The 17,311-nt window shown below is 45.9% G+C and overlaps 1 protein-coding gene across 1 annotated transcript in view; it reads right to left on the reverse strand.

The window, feature by feature from the left end:
* Nucleotides 1–371: 371 nt before the first annotated feature.
* The window catches only part of CNDP1 (carnosine dipeptidase 1), a 29,532-nt gene continuing 12,592 nt past the window's right edge, over nt 372–17,311 (reverse strand). The window contains exons 3-12 of the mRNA XM_080684540.1: nt 15,089–15,238; nt 14,228–14,390; nt 13,463–13,551; nt 10,239–10,439; nt 8,611–8,695; nt 5,824–5,984; nt 4,693–4,857; nt 3,284–3,425; nt 999–1,146; nt 372–814 (exon numbers count right to left, since the gene is read on the reverse strand). Coding sequence (XP_080540666.1) covers nt 745–814; nt 999–1,146; nt 3,284–3,425; nt 4,693–4,857; nt 5,824–5,984; nt 8,611–8,695; nt 10,239–10,439; nt 13,463–13,551; nt 14,228–14,390; nt 15,089–15,238 — 1,374 coding nt within the window. The 3' untranslated portion in view covers nt 372–744. The remainder of the gene's footprint in view (nt 815–998; nt 1,147–3,283; nt 3,426–4,692; nt 4,858–5,823; nt 5,985–8,610; nt 8,696–10,238; nt 10,440–13,462; nt 13,552–14,227; nt 14,391–15,088; nt 15,239–17,311) is intronic.

Consider the following 17,311-nt stretch of genomic DNA (forward strand, 5'->3'; position numbering starts at 1 on the left):
GATGTAGTCATTGAGTAAAATTCCAATGGGCTGAGTGAACTATCAGGATTGATTCTGCTGTAGCAAATTTACATATGCACAGACGTTGGAAAGAACGAGTGGGGCCTTTCTTGATGAGGAAAAAGAAAGCAGAAATCAGGTGATCTGTTGGCATCTATCACAACAAAGGTAAAGGGGCTTGGGATAAAAAAAGTACTCATCTTCACACAAGGAATCCCAAGTGACATGAGGCTATGCATATTGATCATTTCTATTTCAGAACTTTTCAGATCAGGAAAAATAAATGAAGGGGAAGCAAGAGGTTAACATGGTATCAAGCTCTAGTAACTCTTCTAAAAATGAACCCACAGGGAAATCATGGTAGTCAGTGGTAGAGACGAAGGTTTTTATTAATAAGATAAAAGGAAGATATGGTACAAACAAGGTTGGGGTGAGTACTGACAGTCACTGCATGAAATGATTATGTGTCATGAGTACTTCTGGACCTAGAAAGCAAGCTAGAGTGACTACGCCAATCATTGTGAGGGGAGGTCCAGTTCTGGGCTACTGCAGCTGAACTTGGGGAGATCAGGTTGGTAAAGGAAGCTGTGACTTTAGAAAGGCTTGCTATGGGACATTAGACCCAATGTCTATACTTATTGGAAGGGAAAACATTATTTTCTGGACCGAAATTCTCTGGATATTGAGATTCTTTTCCTGTCCAGGGTATTAGCAGGTCAGATCTAAGCTGGAAGGTTCCTGCCATTATTCATGCAGCTGAGCCACCTCTAGGAAAAAGGCAGCAAACAACTTGGATCCTTCTATGTAGTTCCGCCTAATGAGAGAAGTAAGAGAAACACTGTTATTTCCATTCAAATGATGGAGGAAAACTAGTCTACAATGTGAACAGAAATATTTGAGGATATCAATTCAATCTAAAGTATGCAGCATGTCGGGAGGTTCCAATGTGTGCAGACCAGGGGTTGGGCAGTGAGGGCGTAGCCCCCACAGGAGCCTACCTGTTGATTTTCTCATTCTGAGAGTGTTCCCCATCATCAACAGCACCCAGTGGAAGCATCAGCACACTCTTCTGGATAATATCCTGGAATATTTTGGCAATTGGTATGGTTGATCCATCCCGGATCATATCTGGCTCTGTTCCAAACACTAAAACAGAAAAAGAAGGCATTTGAATAACATAATGACAAGACTATGCCCAGTAATCACCATTACATTTGGTGCATGGGGTAAGTAAGCTTCTTGCTATCATGCAATTTATATTCTAAAATAGTCAGTAGTATCCAGAAGAAAATGGTGGTTGCCTTCTTTACAACTACCTACTTAAAAAAAGATATTTTCAAAAATTTTGTATTTTGAAGTAATTTTAGTCTTACAGAAAGTTGCAAAAATAGTACAGTTCTCAGGTGCCCCTAACACTTCTTCCCCTAACTTTAACAACTTATATACCTATTGTGCAGTTATCAAGAATAGGAAATTAAAATTAGAATAATATTATTAACCAGACTCCAACCTTATTGGAATGTCATGACTCTTTCCCCTTTTTCTGTGCCACGATCCCATCCAGAATCCCACAGTGCGTTTGTCACTGCTCCTCCATCTCCTCTGGTGACAGCTTCTCAGTCTTTCCTTGTCTTTCATGACCTTGACCCTCTTGAAGAATACTGATCGGTTGTTTTGTAAACTGTTCCTCAATTTGGGTATGTCTGTTTTCTCATAACTAGAAGAGGTCATGCACTTTTGGGAAGAGCAGCACAGAAGTACCTACTTTTATGGTTGTTTCATGAATTAAATATTAGGAAAGTGGGACTTTGTGTTTTTGTGGGGTTGTTTTTATAACCAATCTATATATATAAAAGCCTAAAGTGACCGTCCTACTCTTGGACCATTCACCTGGTCGCTATGACGTGCAATGACCACCAGGGGGCAGACGTTCCGACCAGTAGAGGAGGGAGCCTGAGTCCTCATGGAATTGGCCATGGGTTAGGTTGCTGCTGGGGCACTGTCAGCCTCGAATTTGCTTCACCTGCACCCCAAGATTGGTTTCAGCCCAATCCCTGCAGGCCAGGCCAAAAGACCCCACCGGTGCACAAATCCATGCACCAGATCTCTAGTATATAAATAAATTGCTATAGTCAACTATCACCTGACTGTCTGAATATTTGTACTGAGATTTCAATTTATCCCATGAAATAGTTTAATGGTCTAAGACAGTGGTTGGCAAACTGCGGCTCGCGAGCCACATGCAGCTCTTTGGCCCCTTGAGTGTGGTTCTTCCACAAAATACCACGGCTTGGGCGAGTCTATTTTGAAGAAGTGGCATTAGAAGAAGTTTAAGTTTAAAAAAATTGGCTCTCAAAAGAAATTTCAATCATTGTACTGTTGATATTTGGCTCTGTTGACTAATGAGTTTGCCAACCACTGGTCTAAGATCTAGAAAGAGATGGGTTCACACCTTCCAGGTGAGAGGACAAGTTTGCAGTGATGGAGTGGGAATGAAAAATAAAACAAAGACAGAAAAGAGAACATGCCACGTGGTCTTTATCCACAGAGCAAGGCATGAATGTGAACAATGTTGATGTACTTGGTGGTTTATCACGCAAATAGACCAAAGGTGACTCCTGCATTCCTGCAAGAGCATCTCAGGTCTTTATCGTTGACCTCGACATGTCAATCACACATCTCTCTTCAGCTGGTACTACATTTACCTGCCTGACTTATCTTCCTCTTTTCTTCACTCCCAAATTTTACTGGTAAAATACTGCTGCACCTAGAGGCATTGGGATGGGGCCTCTTCTCCAGTTTTTCATGCCTGCGTCCCTTGTCCTGACAACCCTCACAGAGAGTTGGTCCTCCCAGAAGGTCTGGACCTCAAACTCCAGCTTTGGCATCCTCAGGGGTGTGGCTTAAGGCCCCATCTGTAATACAGTAGTCCCTCCTATCCATGGCTGCACTTTCTGTAATCTCAGTTACCCATGGTCAACCACAGCCAGAAATAAACAACGCCTACATCACTTGCCTCACTTCATCTCATCACATAAGTATTTTGTCATTCCCATCATCACAAGAAGGGTAAGTACAGTATAAGACGTTTTGAGAGACCACATTGACGAGACAGTGTATATAAAGACCCCTGCACAGGTCACACTCAGTAATATAGCCTGTGTAAAAAGGACGGTCGATATTGGGAGTTTTAAATGTGTCTGTTTTATCCACATCTCCCACCCTTGGGCACCACCCCTTGGTCCCACTGGACACTGGAAACTCGCAATATCTTAAGTCCAACCTGTTTTGATGGCTCTTTTTGCTGCAAGATACTGATGATCTTTAATATCTGCAATCCATGGGTGCAGTCCCAGCACCATGGAAACAGCCATCTTGTTGGAACTATTTCTTTGGGAAAATACATACTGGAGATGCTGCTGCACCTAAAAGGTAATGTTTTCAATTGTAAGAGAAAATTTCTATTTACTCCCTCAGACAATGACTATAGTCTTCCATCAAGAAACTTGGAAACCCCAACCCAGCCAAGTCCAAGGGTTGTGATCTGACCTTGGTTCTGCCTGAGGGATGATGACACAATGAGCAGGTCTCTAGGATGGAGCTTCACCCCATGGGAGAAACACTTGCCCTCACCCTCTTCTATCCCCAGGCCCTCCCCTCCCCATCCTGACCACAGTGTCTGACTGTTAATATTTGCTTGTTATGAATTTGGTAACCAAAACCTTGAATAATATCATGGACAACATGAATAATAAGAACATTATGAAAGTTGAGTGATTATGTAACATAATGCAAGTATAACTTCTCAGTTTAAAAATCCTTCTTTTTGGACTTAGTTTGAGAGCAATCCCACACTGAGCTGGGAAAGGGCCTGTTAGCATCCTTCTCTGCCCCTGGATATGTTGCTACTATAAAAATCCTCTAAAGAAAAACTCCATAGCCTGAGATATTTCTTCCATTCACTCCTTCAACTAACATTTATAGAACACCTGTCACCTGTCGTGTGGCAAGAACTGTTCTAGGTGCTGGGGATATAGCTGTAAGCAAGATGGACAAGGTCCTGCCCTCAGGGCATGAGTGTTGTGAGAATGGGGGAGGGGAGAAAGAGAGGCAGTTGGGGTGGGGACCCTACTTGAGAATGTAATTATCTCTTAGAAGACAGTAACAGAGGAATGTGGGGTAGAGAGAGTTGGGCTGAGGTATTTCTTGAGCTCATTTATTCAGAGTTTACTTCCTATTAAACTTGAAGTTTACTGATGACAGGTGGATAATGTAGACATACAAATCCTTCCAGATAACATTTTCATTAAAATGGCTCCTATCAGAGTGTTCATTTCAGACAGGTGGACAAGCAATGGGCACTTGAGATTTTCTGGCTCCATCCAACCAGCCAGTTAGCTTCTTCATCTGTACACAAAACCAATCTCGCCTTTATAGCTACCATTTAATTCTTTAAATTTTTCCATCACTCCAACTCCAAATGGTTATTTATCTGACTACTGTAATTTCAATATAATCGAGGAAAGAGATTTTTAGCAAACAAAAATTATATCTTTTTTTTTTCATGTGTTGCAGTCCCTTTTATATTGGAAAAAAAATGGTACTTCAATGCCAACACCTGCACTGCTCACTCCACAGGGGTGCGCGGCTCTCGGGAGGGTGCTGCTAGGCAGAACCATGCAGGCTTCTTACCTGTTTTTCCACCACAGATATATTCATGTGAGGGACCAGGCGGATGGAAAATTTTCCTAGAACTCTGCCAGGTATGACTGTTTTAGTTCCGGGCTCATCGAACGCGCCCTCGATCCCATGGATGGAAAGAGATGGGTACCTCCATAGGTGCATCAGAATTTCCTCCTGAATTAAAATAAAGTTATTTTATTATGTACAAGAAAGACTGATTAAAATCAATTCAGTTAGATTGCTTACATCACCAGTTTCTGTACATCACGACACCGTTGGTGACAAGTTCATTATCACCCTGCTTGGCGATAATGAACTCATAACACAAGTGACCTTCTCCCTCAGGACAGGAGGTCCTGTGCGGCTGTCACCTCCCCAAGTGACTCCAATGGCAAAGGCCCCTCCTCACCGGAGCTCTGAAGTTTCCAATTAATAGATGGCAAAGGGGCCCTTTTAGAAATTTGAGTTCAGTTATAAATTTCCATCCCCAATCATCGCAGTGACAACTTGCATGTAAATGCCTTTGATTTTTCAGGCATCCGAGCCGTTTTCTTTTTGGCTGTGGCCACCTAAGCTCTTCAGAGGAAACAGACCCCGCCTCATTGTAAACTCCGCCCCTGCGTCCAGCAGGGCTCCTCCCTCTCCGGTATCCCCGCCTCCCCTCCCCTCCCCCCTCCCCAAGCAGCCAAGCGCCCACCCTCCACAGCAGGAGGAGGTGGCAAAGGAAAAAGTCCGAATTTGCCCTAAACAATGCCTCTGCCTCTGGGCTTACTGACTACACTGAGGCAGCGATGCAGCCATTTACAGGGAGTCCTAAGGCTCTTGGTTTTGTCTAGAAAAATGAACAGTGAGGGGTCTTGGGGCTGAACAATTGCAGGCTGTTCTCACTCTTGGAACGAATAGGAAGCCCAGCTGGTTGGGATTGAGTCTAGTAAACGGATTAGGAAAGGCTGGGCTGTGAAAGGAAATGCTCTGTGTTATGGCCCCCAGATGAAGGTCTGGATTCCAGACCATGACAAGCCTCAGAATTAACTGCTGTCAGTTCCAAGATGCGGAGATGAGCAGCGCGCAGACCAGGCAATGGGGAAAGTGGTTTAGTATCATCATTCCTTTCAGAGAGCCGTCAGCTGGTGGCTGTACCTTGGTGTCGAACAGGAATTTCTTAACCCGGCTGCTGTTCCGGTATTCTTCTAGGTCCAGTTCGATGGCGCCGTACAGTTCTTTCTCCTCTTCTGTGAGAGGAGCCACGTGGTCATAGATCCCAGGGATCAGAATATGACCGGCCGAGTCTGTGAGGCTACCTACAGGACACACAGGAAACAAAGACAGATAGATGTTCCTCTGGGCTGATGCTCAGGCCCTGCAGCTGGACCCCTAGAGGGGGATGGTACAGGAAGGAGCAGGTCACCAGGCCAACTCAGCCGGTGTCAGAACTGCTTTAATGTCTATCTTGTGGATGGAAGGATGAAAACATGGATTTGCAATCAATTAAATGGGGTTTGACTCACCTGCATTACATTCAAGTTCCCAACTCTACCTGTTATAGCATAAACATAACAACTTTTAAAAGTTTTATCATATCCTGAGTTAAAAAGTAATGTATTCATTATAAAAATGTTTAGATATATATGTGTATATATATATATGTATATATATATACACATAATACTTGAGAAACTGAAAATCATCATTGCTTCTCAACATCTCTCCCCTCTACACATAATAATATAACTAATACTCATCATTAATCAAAAGCATAATATTGGGGTCTAGTCTGTGAGATCCATCAGGACCATGAGAGCCTTTATGGTGATGAGCAGTCGACTGGGCTGTTATTTATGAAAGAATTTTGGGATTAATAGGAATCAGGGAAATCATCAAAGAATATCTATAAAAGAAGCAGACTCGAGATTTAGTAGACATTTCTCACTATCTCGAGAAAGTACTTATCAAAGATACAATGCAACCAGCAAGTAGAGAACATAAATGATGAAAAACGTCTCTGGGCAGCAAAATCTGTCCTTAGTCCATCTAGGGACTTTCATTCAAGTAAAGACACTTCATAAAACTATGTCCACATTCCTAATGTGATTATAACCTGACAATGCCAGAAAATTACTGTGAGGCACTACATTTTCAAATCTTTCCATTAAGGCAATCACAAATCACACGGTAAAGAAATAGTTGTAGGTCCACAGGCAGCTCTATCCTTGCATGGGAGGATGTCAGCAGAAATTTGGGGACGTTCATTAAAGGGACACTGAGTGAGTCTACTCTTGGTGGTGGATTTATGGTCTGCTTTGACTTTGGTGAGGGTGACTGCAAATCAATGACAGCCAGTCCCAGTCACTCGGTGCCCAACGTAATGTTTGACTTCAACTTTACTACTGGGTTTGTATCATGACCTTAACATACTATATTGTATTGGGCTCAATGAGGAAAGCTCCATAACTCAGGGCCATGGATGCTGTGCAGCAGTCTGCAGTACTGTACCCCACGTGCAGTGACACATTCTGGGTGAAGTCCTGGGGGACAAGAGGAGGGGCTGAGGAGGATGTGGTTGAAAACCAGAACAGTGACATCTTCCCTTCACGTTTTGCTCCTGACACTCTCAACCCTCAGGCCTTGCTGTCTGTGGTCCTCTTAAAGCGCTGGGAATGCCATTACACGTTGCACTACTGCCATCCATGTACTAGTAGATTTTCATAGGGGGTTTTCCTTGGCTTAATTAGAGCCAAGCCACTTGTTGGTCCACTCATGTGGGGTCACACTTGTTACTTAGCCTTGTGTGGTCAGAGACACTGCCCTCATTCACAGAAGGTGGGTCTGTGTATGGTCACATCCCAGCATTCACCAGGCGCTAGAACACAGCAGGTGCCCAATGACTAGGTGTAATGCATCAGTCCTCATAGAGCTTCAACCCTGCGTCCTTACATACACAGCAGATGAAAACACCTGGTGGGCACAATCCAGTATCACTTTGTTAGGGATTGTTTCAAAATTTTAAAAAGTGAAATCCTTTTCATTCCATTTGAGAGAGAGGGAGATTGAAATGCATTATAAAGATATGAAGGTGTTGTTCCTAGGGAAGAAAAAAAATTATTTCTAGTAAAATAGAGAACTGGCCGTTGCCCACCCCCAAATATTAAGTTGCATGCTATCTGAATCCATCTGGAAACAATTTGAACACTTGAAAGGGAAATGGCTTGTTGTATTCTGTCTTAAATTGCCAAGCAAGCATGTTGTAAAATTTGTATAAAGATACACTTTGTGCCATGTGAGGCAGACCCCGGTATTGTGGCCTGAACTTATGTAGCCTGAGAACCTCTGTTTGAAAAGAACACCAACATTCAAACACAAAAGAGCAACATCCCTGACAGGACTGTGGAAGGGGCTCCTGCAAGCAAGGCCCCTGAATATGGTGAACAGGGTGAATCAAGGTGGGCAAATGGGCTCTCGGGAATACCACACACACACCCTTAACTTCGCTTGCGCACACCAGGTATCCACAGGAGGTCAGAAGCAGGTGTAATCGCCAAACTCATTGGAGTCTCTGTGCAACCTGGGGGCACAGCAACGTGGAAAAAGGAAGCCAAGTGGTGCCAGGATATTTGGCATCATTCTGAGAGCCTCCCCAGAAGTCTCTGGATGCTATGACATTGTCTTTGCATATGGCCAGATGTGTCACAGTATCCGGTAAAAGGGACAAATTCAGGAAGAGGTTCAGTCCATGAAAAAAAGTAACATGAACTTAATAAGCCCAAGGAACATTTAGCCAAGGGGGAAGCTAAGAATATGTTTTTTCTTCTACTGCACCTCTATTCAGAGCTGGCTTAGACCAAGGAAGAAGAGACACATTGGGTCAAATAGAACTATATTTTAGGAGATTGCTTGATGTTTAAAAAGTGAAATGAAATAAGACATTACCGAGAAGAGCCACCAAATCAGCCATTGGCTCCTGAAGAATACCACCAAAGGTCCCTGAATGAAAATCTTGATCTCTGCATGTCACCTGTAAGACAGGTAGAAGAGAAGACAGGTGCTACCACTGTTGCTGTAGCTGTAGCTTTCACATGGGGAAACATGCCCAACCAGTGTCCCTCAGGACTCAGGTGAGCACCCTGACATCGCTCCTCCTCCTGTCCAGTCACATGGCTCCCATGTCTTCTTTTCCCATGTGTCCTGAATCCCTGAGTCTGACTAGCCCCCACCTATTTCACTAATATGGTTCTATCCAACATTACCAAACTATTGATGGCTACATTATCATCTTCCTCTTGGTTTCACCCCCATCTATTGCTCACCCACCTTCCAGGAAAATTCTCCTCCTGTGGTTTCTGAGCAAGTTTCTCCTCTGTATTCTTTTATTGCCTGTAGGATAGTTTTATTAATGTCTCCCCTCGTAACTTCTCTTCTGTCTCCCACCCCCATCGCTTATTCTGGGGCACATTCTTCCTCTATACATAGAGCCCCAAGAACTAGCTCACTGGGCTTCATTCACAGCCCCACACTCCTACATGTTCACACCTATATGTCTGATCCCCTGGTGTGCTACTACTTTCTGAAATTCAGGTCTAGAAGTCAACTCAACACCTTCTGCTAAGATGACTTCCTACCAACTTGCTCATTTCTAAAACAAGGATAGTCCCCAGTCCTGTTAATCTGTCACCTTAAAATTATCTTGGATTCCTCCTATGCACACCATATCCAATCTGTTACCAAGGTCCAGTGAGGTGTTTTTTTAAATTGTCTCTTTGATTCAGCCCCTCCCATCATTCCTGCCCAGCTGGTCTTTCTCTGCCCGGTGCACCTTTAAGGTGTGACCAGGAATGTTTCTGTCCCACTGGGTTCCCACAGGGTTCGATTATTAGTGTCCACATTGTCACATGAGAAAACAGACTAAAGTGGCTGAATAACAGACGATTTCCCAGGAGGGACTCTCTGATTCTGAGCTGTGTGCTCTGTCCCAGGCTGTCTGTATTGATGGAAGAGGAGAAGGAAGCAGACTAGCTGTCACATTTAGCCATCACACAACCCTAGGGGCTTGTGGGAGGGTTTGCTGTGCTCACTTTAGAGATAAGGATGCCAAGAGTTGGAGGGTAAGGGGCCTACACAGGCTGTATGTGCATCACTGAGCCAGACTGGGATGCAGGCCTCGCAATGCCAGCGCCCCTGGTCCTCCGTCCCAGAGGCAGGCAGGCCCCATGGATTAGGTACTGTTGCCCTCCCAGGAGCCCCAGCACCTGATCAGCAGGCTCATACCTCCCCCAACTCCCCGGAGGCTGCTGGGTCTGCCTCCAGATTCCACTTTCCACAGTTGCAGTCCCTAAATCTCTTGGCTTGTGAGTCACAAACCCTCTCAATCCTGTCTGCAGAAAGATGCACAATTCACAGGCTTACAGTGGGGGCTTCATGAACCCCACACCTCGTCCCAGGACCTCCCAGAGGCAGGTGAGCATCCTGGGAGAACTCTGTGCTCTCACACAGCTTTGTCTCTGCCCCTCCCAGACCCCAGGGTGGCTTCCTCCCAGCAGGCCACCAGGGTTTGCCGATACCTCCACCGTGAAGTAGCTGTTCCCTCGGGTTCCGTAAATGAGTGCCGGCCTCCTCTGGCTCACCCACAGGTTATCTGAAATCACAATGTAGTCCACACTGGAAAAGAACCTGTCCTTCTCTCTCCTGACCAGTTCCTCCAGGGCCACAGAACCGGCTTCTTCCATCCCTTCAATGATGAACTTGATGTTCACGGGGAGATCCTGAATTAACAAGTCAAACGTTGGACAAACCAATCTGTCAAAAACCACACAGTCACCCACTCACCTTGTAAGACCCAGGGACAGTGTGTATGTAACGTAAGTACAGTAATTATCACATGTGTTCAATATGCGAATTATTCACGTTCCCAACATCTCTGTTACAGCAAAGGAGTTTCAACCAAGGTTGTGAAGGAGAGTTCAAGATAATGCCCAGTGTACACATTCCAGCGTGACCCACCAATTTAATGTTGATGAAGGATTTGGGGAAGGAATTCCTAAAAGCAGCCACATCTACACCACAGAGCTCTGCAGGGCTGCCCCAGACAGAGGCGCTTTCTTCCTTCTTCCCAAAACGAATTTTTCAAGAAAGGTTATTCTATTACAAATCTCCTTTCTGAACTCATAACTCTGAGTATGATAAACGAGAACTCTTTCCTTTGAAAGACTGGATAATATTTAAGCCCTAGGATAATTTTTATTTCGAGTATCTGTTATTTTTCAACTATGAGTTCAATCTGCCTTTTAACTTATTCAAAGGCTTTGATCATGCAGCAGAATGAAACATGAGTTTTTTCCAGTTAATATTAGGGCTCAGAATCACTCCTTTAAAATTTTTACAATGTGCCCTTCCCCCATTTGGTTTTGATCTTATTGTATCTCTATAATTTATAACTTCCTATCTCTGAGAGCCACATGAAGAGGAGAGGTCAAAGTCTCTTCCCGGAGCAGAAGACACACGTAGGAAACTCTAAAAGTGATTATACGCAGACAAACGGCAGCACATACATACTAATTAGCTCTAATGAGTAGGACCGACTGGCCAAAGATGAACAAAGGCAGGATGAGCAGAGGATTATGTATTAGAAAATATGACCTTCGGCCATTCTGTTGGTTTAGGGCATGTGGGGATAATGATTTGTTCAAATGTATCATTTGTGTACATTTCTATGTGTCTTAGGAAGTCAAGCTACAGTTCTGAAATCTTAATATTCAAAAGCTCTTTATTAACACTTAGTCAACATGACTGAGAGTAGTTGGAAAGCCTAAGATTTTCTGGCAAAAGGTGATTAATAAAATCCAAGCCAATGGCTACTAAGTGTTGGAGGAGGGTGGCAGACCAGCAGGCCGGCTGGGGCTTTGGTCTCTGCTCTGTCCCTTGGCACCCAAGGGACCTGCACAAGCTAGTCCACCTCCAGGCACCTCATTTGTCTCCCTGTGTGGTATGGGCACTGACAGCCGATCTGGCTCTGGGTGAGATGGGTCGGTGAGGTGATGCATGGCTAATGATCTGCACACGATACAGGAAAAGGGGGTGAGAGGGCGGAGGGCAGGAGAGCACCAGGAAAGAAGAAGCCAGAAGTCATAGGGCCCAGCACTCATAGGCACTGGAGTCCCTTGACTGTTACTTCATTTAGTCGTCTCAGTGCCCCGAGGGAGAAGTGATCATTCCTACCTCACAGATGAAGAAAAAGAGGCTTAGAGAGAATTAACTGGCTTATGTGCTGTTTGTAAGTATGTAAGCTTCAGAGTTGAAATTTAAAAGCAAAGCAGATTTTGGCCTTTATATAGGAATTTTCATATAAATATTGCTTCCATCCTCTTAAGAAAGAAGGGAAAAAAAACAAAGAGAGAGAGAGGGGAGGAGAGAGGGAGGGTGGGAGGGAGGGAAGAAAGAGACAGAGAAGAAGTCTAGGGAGAGAATTCAAGACAGAGAGGAAGAGAGAGGAGAAACCAAGGCCACATTAAACTTTCAGGCTGACCAATGTGAGTGTCAAGAATCACAAGGCAACGTTTTGGTGGTCGAAGGACCCGCCAGCAAACTATCCTGACTCAAACTCTGTTTCTTAGTGAGATAAAGCAGCTGAGTCCAGAGCAGTCACATGCCCTCCCCCTTCTGCTTATGTCTGGGAGAAAAGAAACTCACAAAAGAGAAGCCAATGAAATCTCCTCCAGGGGAAGGCACCACAGAGTCAGGCCCTGCTCTGAGGGACAGGATTTGGGAGCAAGGGGCGCCATCAAAGATCTAAGCCTTGGGCCTGGACTGGGACAGCGCCCAGGCCTGAGCACTGCTTCCCTGCTTCTTCCTGGAAGAGGCTGGATGGAGACCAGCATGCAGGAACCTCGACCTGGAACCTGCTTCTTCAATTTCTAGTGTACAGAGGTGCTTGATTCAGGGAAGCCAACACCCTCATTTTTACAGGACAGGATCTGAGGCCCAGAGGCCAGGTCTCCTGCCCAGGGCCACACAGATTGACTCCTCTGTTTGGAGCCTAAGTGCATTCATCAGAAGAAGGTAGGGTGGTGTGAGATGAGACCACCCTTGTGAGAACATCAAGTGGGACAGTAAAAGACTCCACCTGGGCCACCAACATGTCCTCTGATGGCCCGAGAGAGGCAGCCCCCTACCTTCCCAGTACCTGTACTGACACACCTATGAAAACTACATTTCACAAGAATGGAGAGGCCTAAAGATTCAAACAGGATGTCACATGCCAGGGATCTCTATCTTGATCATTGATAAAATAGCTAATGTGTTGTTTTAAAGTGTATGTTTATGTCTATTAATAAAATCAAACTTCATGATAAGGAGGAGGAAATAAAAAATACAAGTCAAAGTAAGATAAAGGTGAAAAAGGCAAGTCCCAGTGAGAGTAACTTAGCCACAGGCTCATCATGCTTTTTGTTATGTGTTTTGTTTTGTTTTTTCCATGTGGTCAGCAGCACAGGCTCAAGGTACCATGTCCGCCCCAGAACAGCTGGGCGGCTTTGAGCAAGTCCCTGACTGTCCCAAGTTTCACTCTCCTCATCTACAAAATAGGTGTGATTATAAGAGTACAGCCCTAAGAAGACTGTTGGGAAGAGGAAAGGACAAAATTCAGGTGAAAGCTTGCAGCACAGTGAGGGACTCAAAGCATACTGCCTGTGCCATCATCATCATCATCATCATCATCGTCACCATCACCATCACCGTCATTGTCAGTCATCATCATCAAGCTCCCTCCCCAACACCACTGGCTACTTACTTCCTCCAGGGCTCGGAATGCGCTCATAGCATTAATCCACGCCAAAACAGGACCTTTGTTGTCTGTTGCTCCTCGTCCGTAAAGTTTTCCTTGAAAAATGGGGGAAGAATTTTCAGAAAAGCATGGGTACCTCTGCCAAGTTGAGTGAGTTAAAAACAAACGTTGTTTTATGGGTAATTGCTTGAACAGGGCTTTCTGCTTCCAAGAACAAATCTTGCACTGAAATCGCAAAGTGTGATTTCTTATGTATAGACAGTATGGCCACTAGCTAGACAGAAATGTAAGCTCGCTTGAAATATACCGATTATGAGGTACTTTATCCAAATTCATGGAAAAGGGCCTGTGTTACAGACGGTCATGTAACACAGCCTCTCATTCTGAGATTTTACAACTAGCAAAAGAATGAAAAAAGGGTATCTGTAGCTCCATTAACCTTTCTTCTTTTCTTTAAAAATAAATTATAGTTGGTAATTTTAAAAAGACAAGACAGTTTGACCAAGACAACTGTTTTCCTCACAGCCCAAGGACTCCAGCCTGGGGCACTCATTCACCCATGGGCACAAAGGTTCGAAGTTTCTTTTCCAAATGAAAGAAAATTGGCCACATTGGACCAACTTGTAGACCATGAGAGTGACATTTAGTTCATTCTTAACAACAACAGGTTAGACCTGGAGCCAGTGATGGGAGGCCCGTCTTAAATCCTTAACCCTGTGAGCATCGCTTATCCACAGAAGCACCAGCTCTGCGCACCAGCACGTCACTAACCATCCACTTCCGTCAGCGTGTAAGGGTCTGTGAGCCACCCATCAGCCTGTGTGGCCGGCTGCACATCCAGATGGCCATAGAAGCACACGGTGGGTTTCCCTGGATCATTCCCCAGCTCAGCCAAGATGACAGGAGGTATCGGGAGAGTCTGGCCATCAGGCAGCTGCAGGAGGACAATGGGTCGTAGTTTTAAATAAATGCTGTTTAGTTCTTCCTGACAATTCAAAGACATGATGTTGGGAGTCCTGCTTCTACCCCTGGGTCCTGGCAGAGCCCATATAATTTTCTGATCACCCTTTATCCAGCTTTAACATGGTACCATAAGACACTTTTAATTAAAACATGAAGTGTAATTAAAGCAAAGCACTTCCTCAGATACACATTGATAAACAGGAAATTTAGTTGAGCATGCTCTTCAATAGGAACTCAGACTCAACTACCTTGAATTGGGTGTTGGAAACAAACCATGGGAGACTGTCAATGCTAAGCCAGGCAGCCCTGGGCGCTAAGATTTAAGATCGCCATTTGTGACCGAGGGGCAGTAACAGGAAGTGATTCTGATGAGAGGCTGGAGCCTCAGAAAGATGCCTTAGAGCTTGGGGAAGTTTGAAGCTTGCATGCAGGGTGTGAACAGCACGGGGGCCTTTCCAGAATGAGTCGCCTTGGCTCACCTCCTCCGCTTGTGTTCCCTCCCATCCCTACCCAAGTCCTGACATGATGAGAAATCATCGTGGCAACCTCGTTTGGGATGAGGAGGAATTCTATGGGTGTTTGTATTGAGGATCTTGCCACCACCACGGGAGGGCATGGCTGATGCACAGGGAAGTGGCAGCTCATGGGGAAGGGAGGAACCGCCAGCACCTGCTGAGAGCCCAAGTCCTCGAGGTCCACGCTGGCCCCCAGGCGCCGGAGCTCCTCTGCGGCCAGGGCCATCATCCTGAAGAGCTCTTGTCGGAGGCGGGGCACAGGTTGAATGGAGTCGCTCTCAATGGCCACCCACTCCTTCAGCCTCTGTGAGGACAGGCCACAGGATGATTAGCATGACACAGCACAGGCGGTACAGAATCCCCAATGTCCTTCATTTGACCTTGATATTCAAAAGTCACTGGCCAAGCTGAAAGTGTAATCAGGAACATAGAAGCCAGAGCTGGCTGGGTCAAAAGGATAATGGGACAGGGCAGGTGGGATGGAAGGCTGTTCTCCCAAACACCAGGCCTGTGCCCCTGTGGGTTCACCAGGGTTGCAAAGAAGGGCAGATCCTGACCCACCCTTTCTGGTTTTTAGCACTAAGAGGGTTGGCCGGCCATGCCCCCACCAGGGCTGGCTTCCCACAATGCCCTGAAGGCCTCTGAACCTCACAGAGCACCCAACATGACCCCCTGGCGGCTTCAGCAGGCTGCAGGGCTCCTTGGAACCATCCTTCGTACTTAGATTTTGTGGTCAGCCCCACCTGCTCCTCCAGGACTCTCAGGGTGGCAGGCAGCCTTAGCTCCTAACCCTGGTCTGCCCATCAGAGTTGGACTTGGAGAATACTCCGTACACTTTCTCAGCCTCAGCTTTCTCATCGCAGGTTACAGTGACTGTGAGGTTGCAATACAATGGGAAATATATATATTTTGGTCTTTGTCTCACCTGTTGTCCAGAGCTCCTAAAACTTTCACAACTTCCTAAGTGACGGAGGTGCCAGGGTCATCTTCAGGTCTAATATTTGCTCTCAGACTCAGGTTCCTAACACAGAGCTCTTAACTCCCTTGGAATTTCCTGGGCGAGAGCAGCATATTTTGTTGTAATGGGGTGACTCTGGGTGGCTACTGGTGGGGAGGGGTCACCAGAAAGTCTGAGCTGTGATGAGAGGTCTCGAACTTTCAGCCCCAGCCTCCCACCTCCGGAGGGAAGAGGGCTGGACGCTGAGTTTATACTTATCATGCCATGTGATGAGGCCTCCCAAACATCCTGATTGCTCATGGTGGGGAAACCCACTCGCCTGGGCACAGAAGTGAAAGAAGTAGTGAAAGAAAACATGCTTTCCCTTCAGGGAGGACTAAGGGAGAGATGGTGCATGGAGACTTAGCTCAATGCCTGGCCCCAGGGGTGCTCAGGGAAGACCAGCCAGCATGGAGTTACAATAATAATCCGGCACATCCCAGTTTTGGCACCGAGGGGCTTATCCCAGGACAGCAGTCTCACCAGACACCACTCGTGTCTTAGTGACTAACTCTGGACTCCCCAGTTTACTCCAGGTGGATCTTATCCTGGTTGTAGCACCCCAATCCACACAGCTCCCCCACCACACACACACACTAATTCCAACCTACATGGGAACCCCTACTTGGGTTTTGAAAATGCAGTGGGCAGCAGGTTAATACTCCCATGTGAGGCAGGATCCATGAAGGTCAGGCTTAGTGCTTTAGCACCAAACACAGAGGTTTCACATCTAAGTGCCAATAAGGGTCCTAACATTGACTGGTTGATCAAATAACCACACACTGAACACGTGTGCGGACAAGACATGGGGACCCAGGGCACAGAGTTGGTGAAAGCTCAGGGAGATGGGGCTGCGGTGCAGGCCTGGCCTGAGGGGGACAGAGAAGTGGGGAAGGAGAGGGACTTGCAGGGGAGACTTGAGTCCAGCCCTTTCCTGCTTCCCTCCCATCTCCCGCCCCCACGTGATGAGATAGGAACAAAGCAGAGGGTTGCCAAGGAGATGTAGTCCATCACACATGGACTACAAAACAAGAGCTCTGACACTGAACTTGGCAGAACTCTGGACTGATAGCTGCTGCAGCCGGGAGGTGTTATTCTGGGCTGGTGTCCTTGGGAGGTGAGTTTCAGCCAGGAGAGGACCTCAGCGAGGGGACCACGGCAATCTGAGGAGGGTTCCCAGTAAATGTGAGCTCAACATTTGCCAGACTCCAAGGACAGCCCCCTAGATCAAGTGTGCTGGAAAGGAACAGAGCGCCCCTTTCCGGAGGAATGGCTGGGAGAGATCTCTTCCCTCAACCTAACAAATAGTGACTATTTTAATTCAATGAAGAATCACAGGCATTTTAAATGGAATTAAGTTGTCAGGCAAAAATCCCCACA

This window comes from Plecotus auritus (genome assembly GCF_963455305.1).
Source record: "Plecotus auritus genome assembly, chromosome: 8".
NCBI classification, from domain to species: domain Eukaryota; kingdom Metazoa; phylum Chordata; class Mammalia; order Chiroptera; family Vespertilionidae; genus Plecotus; species Plecotus auritus.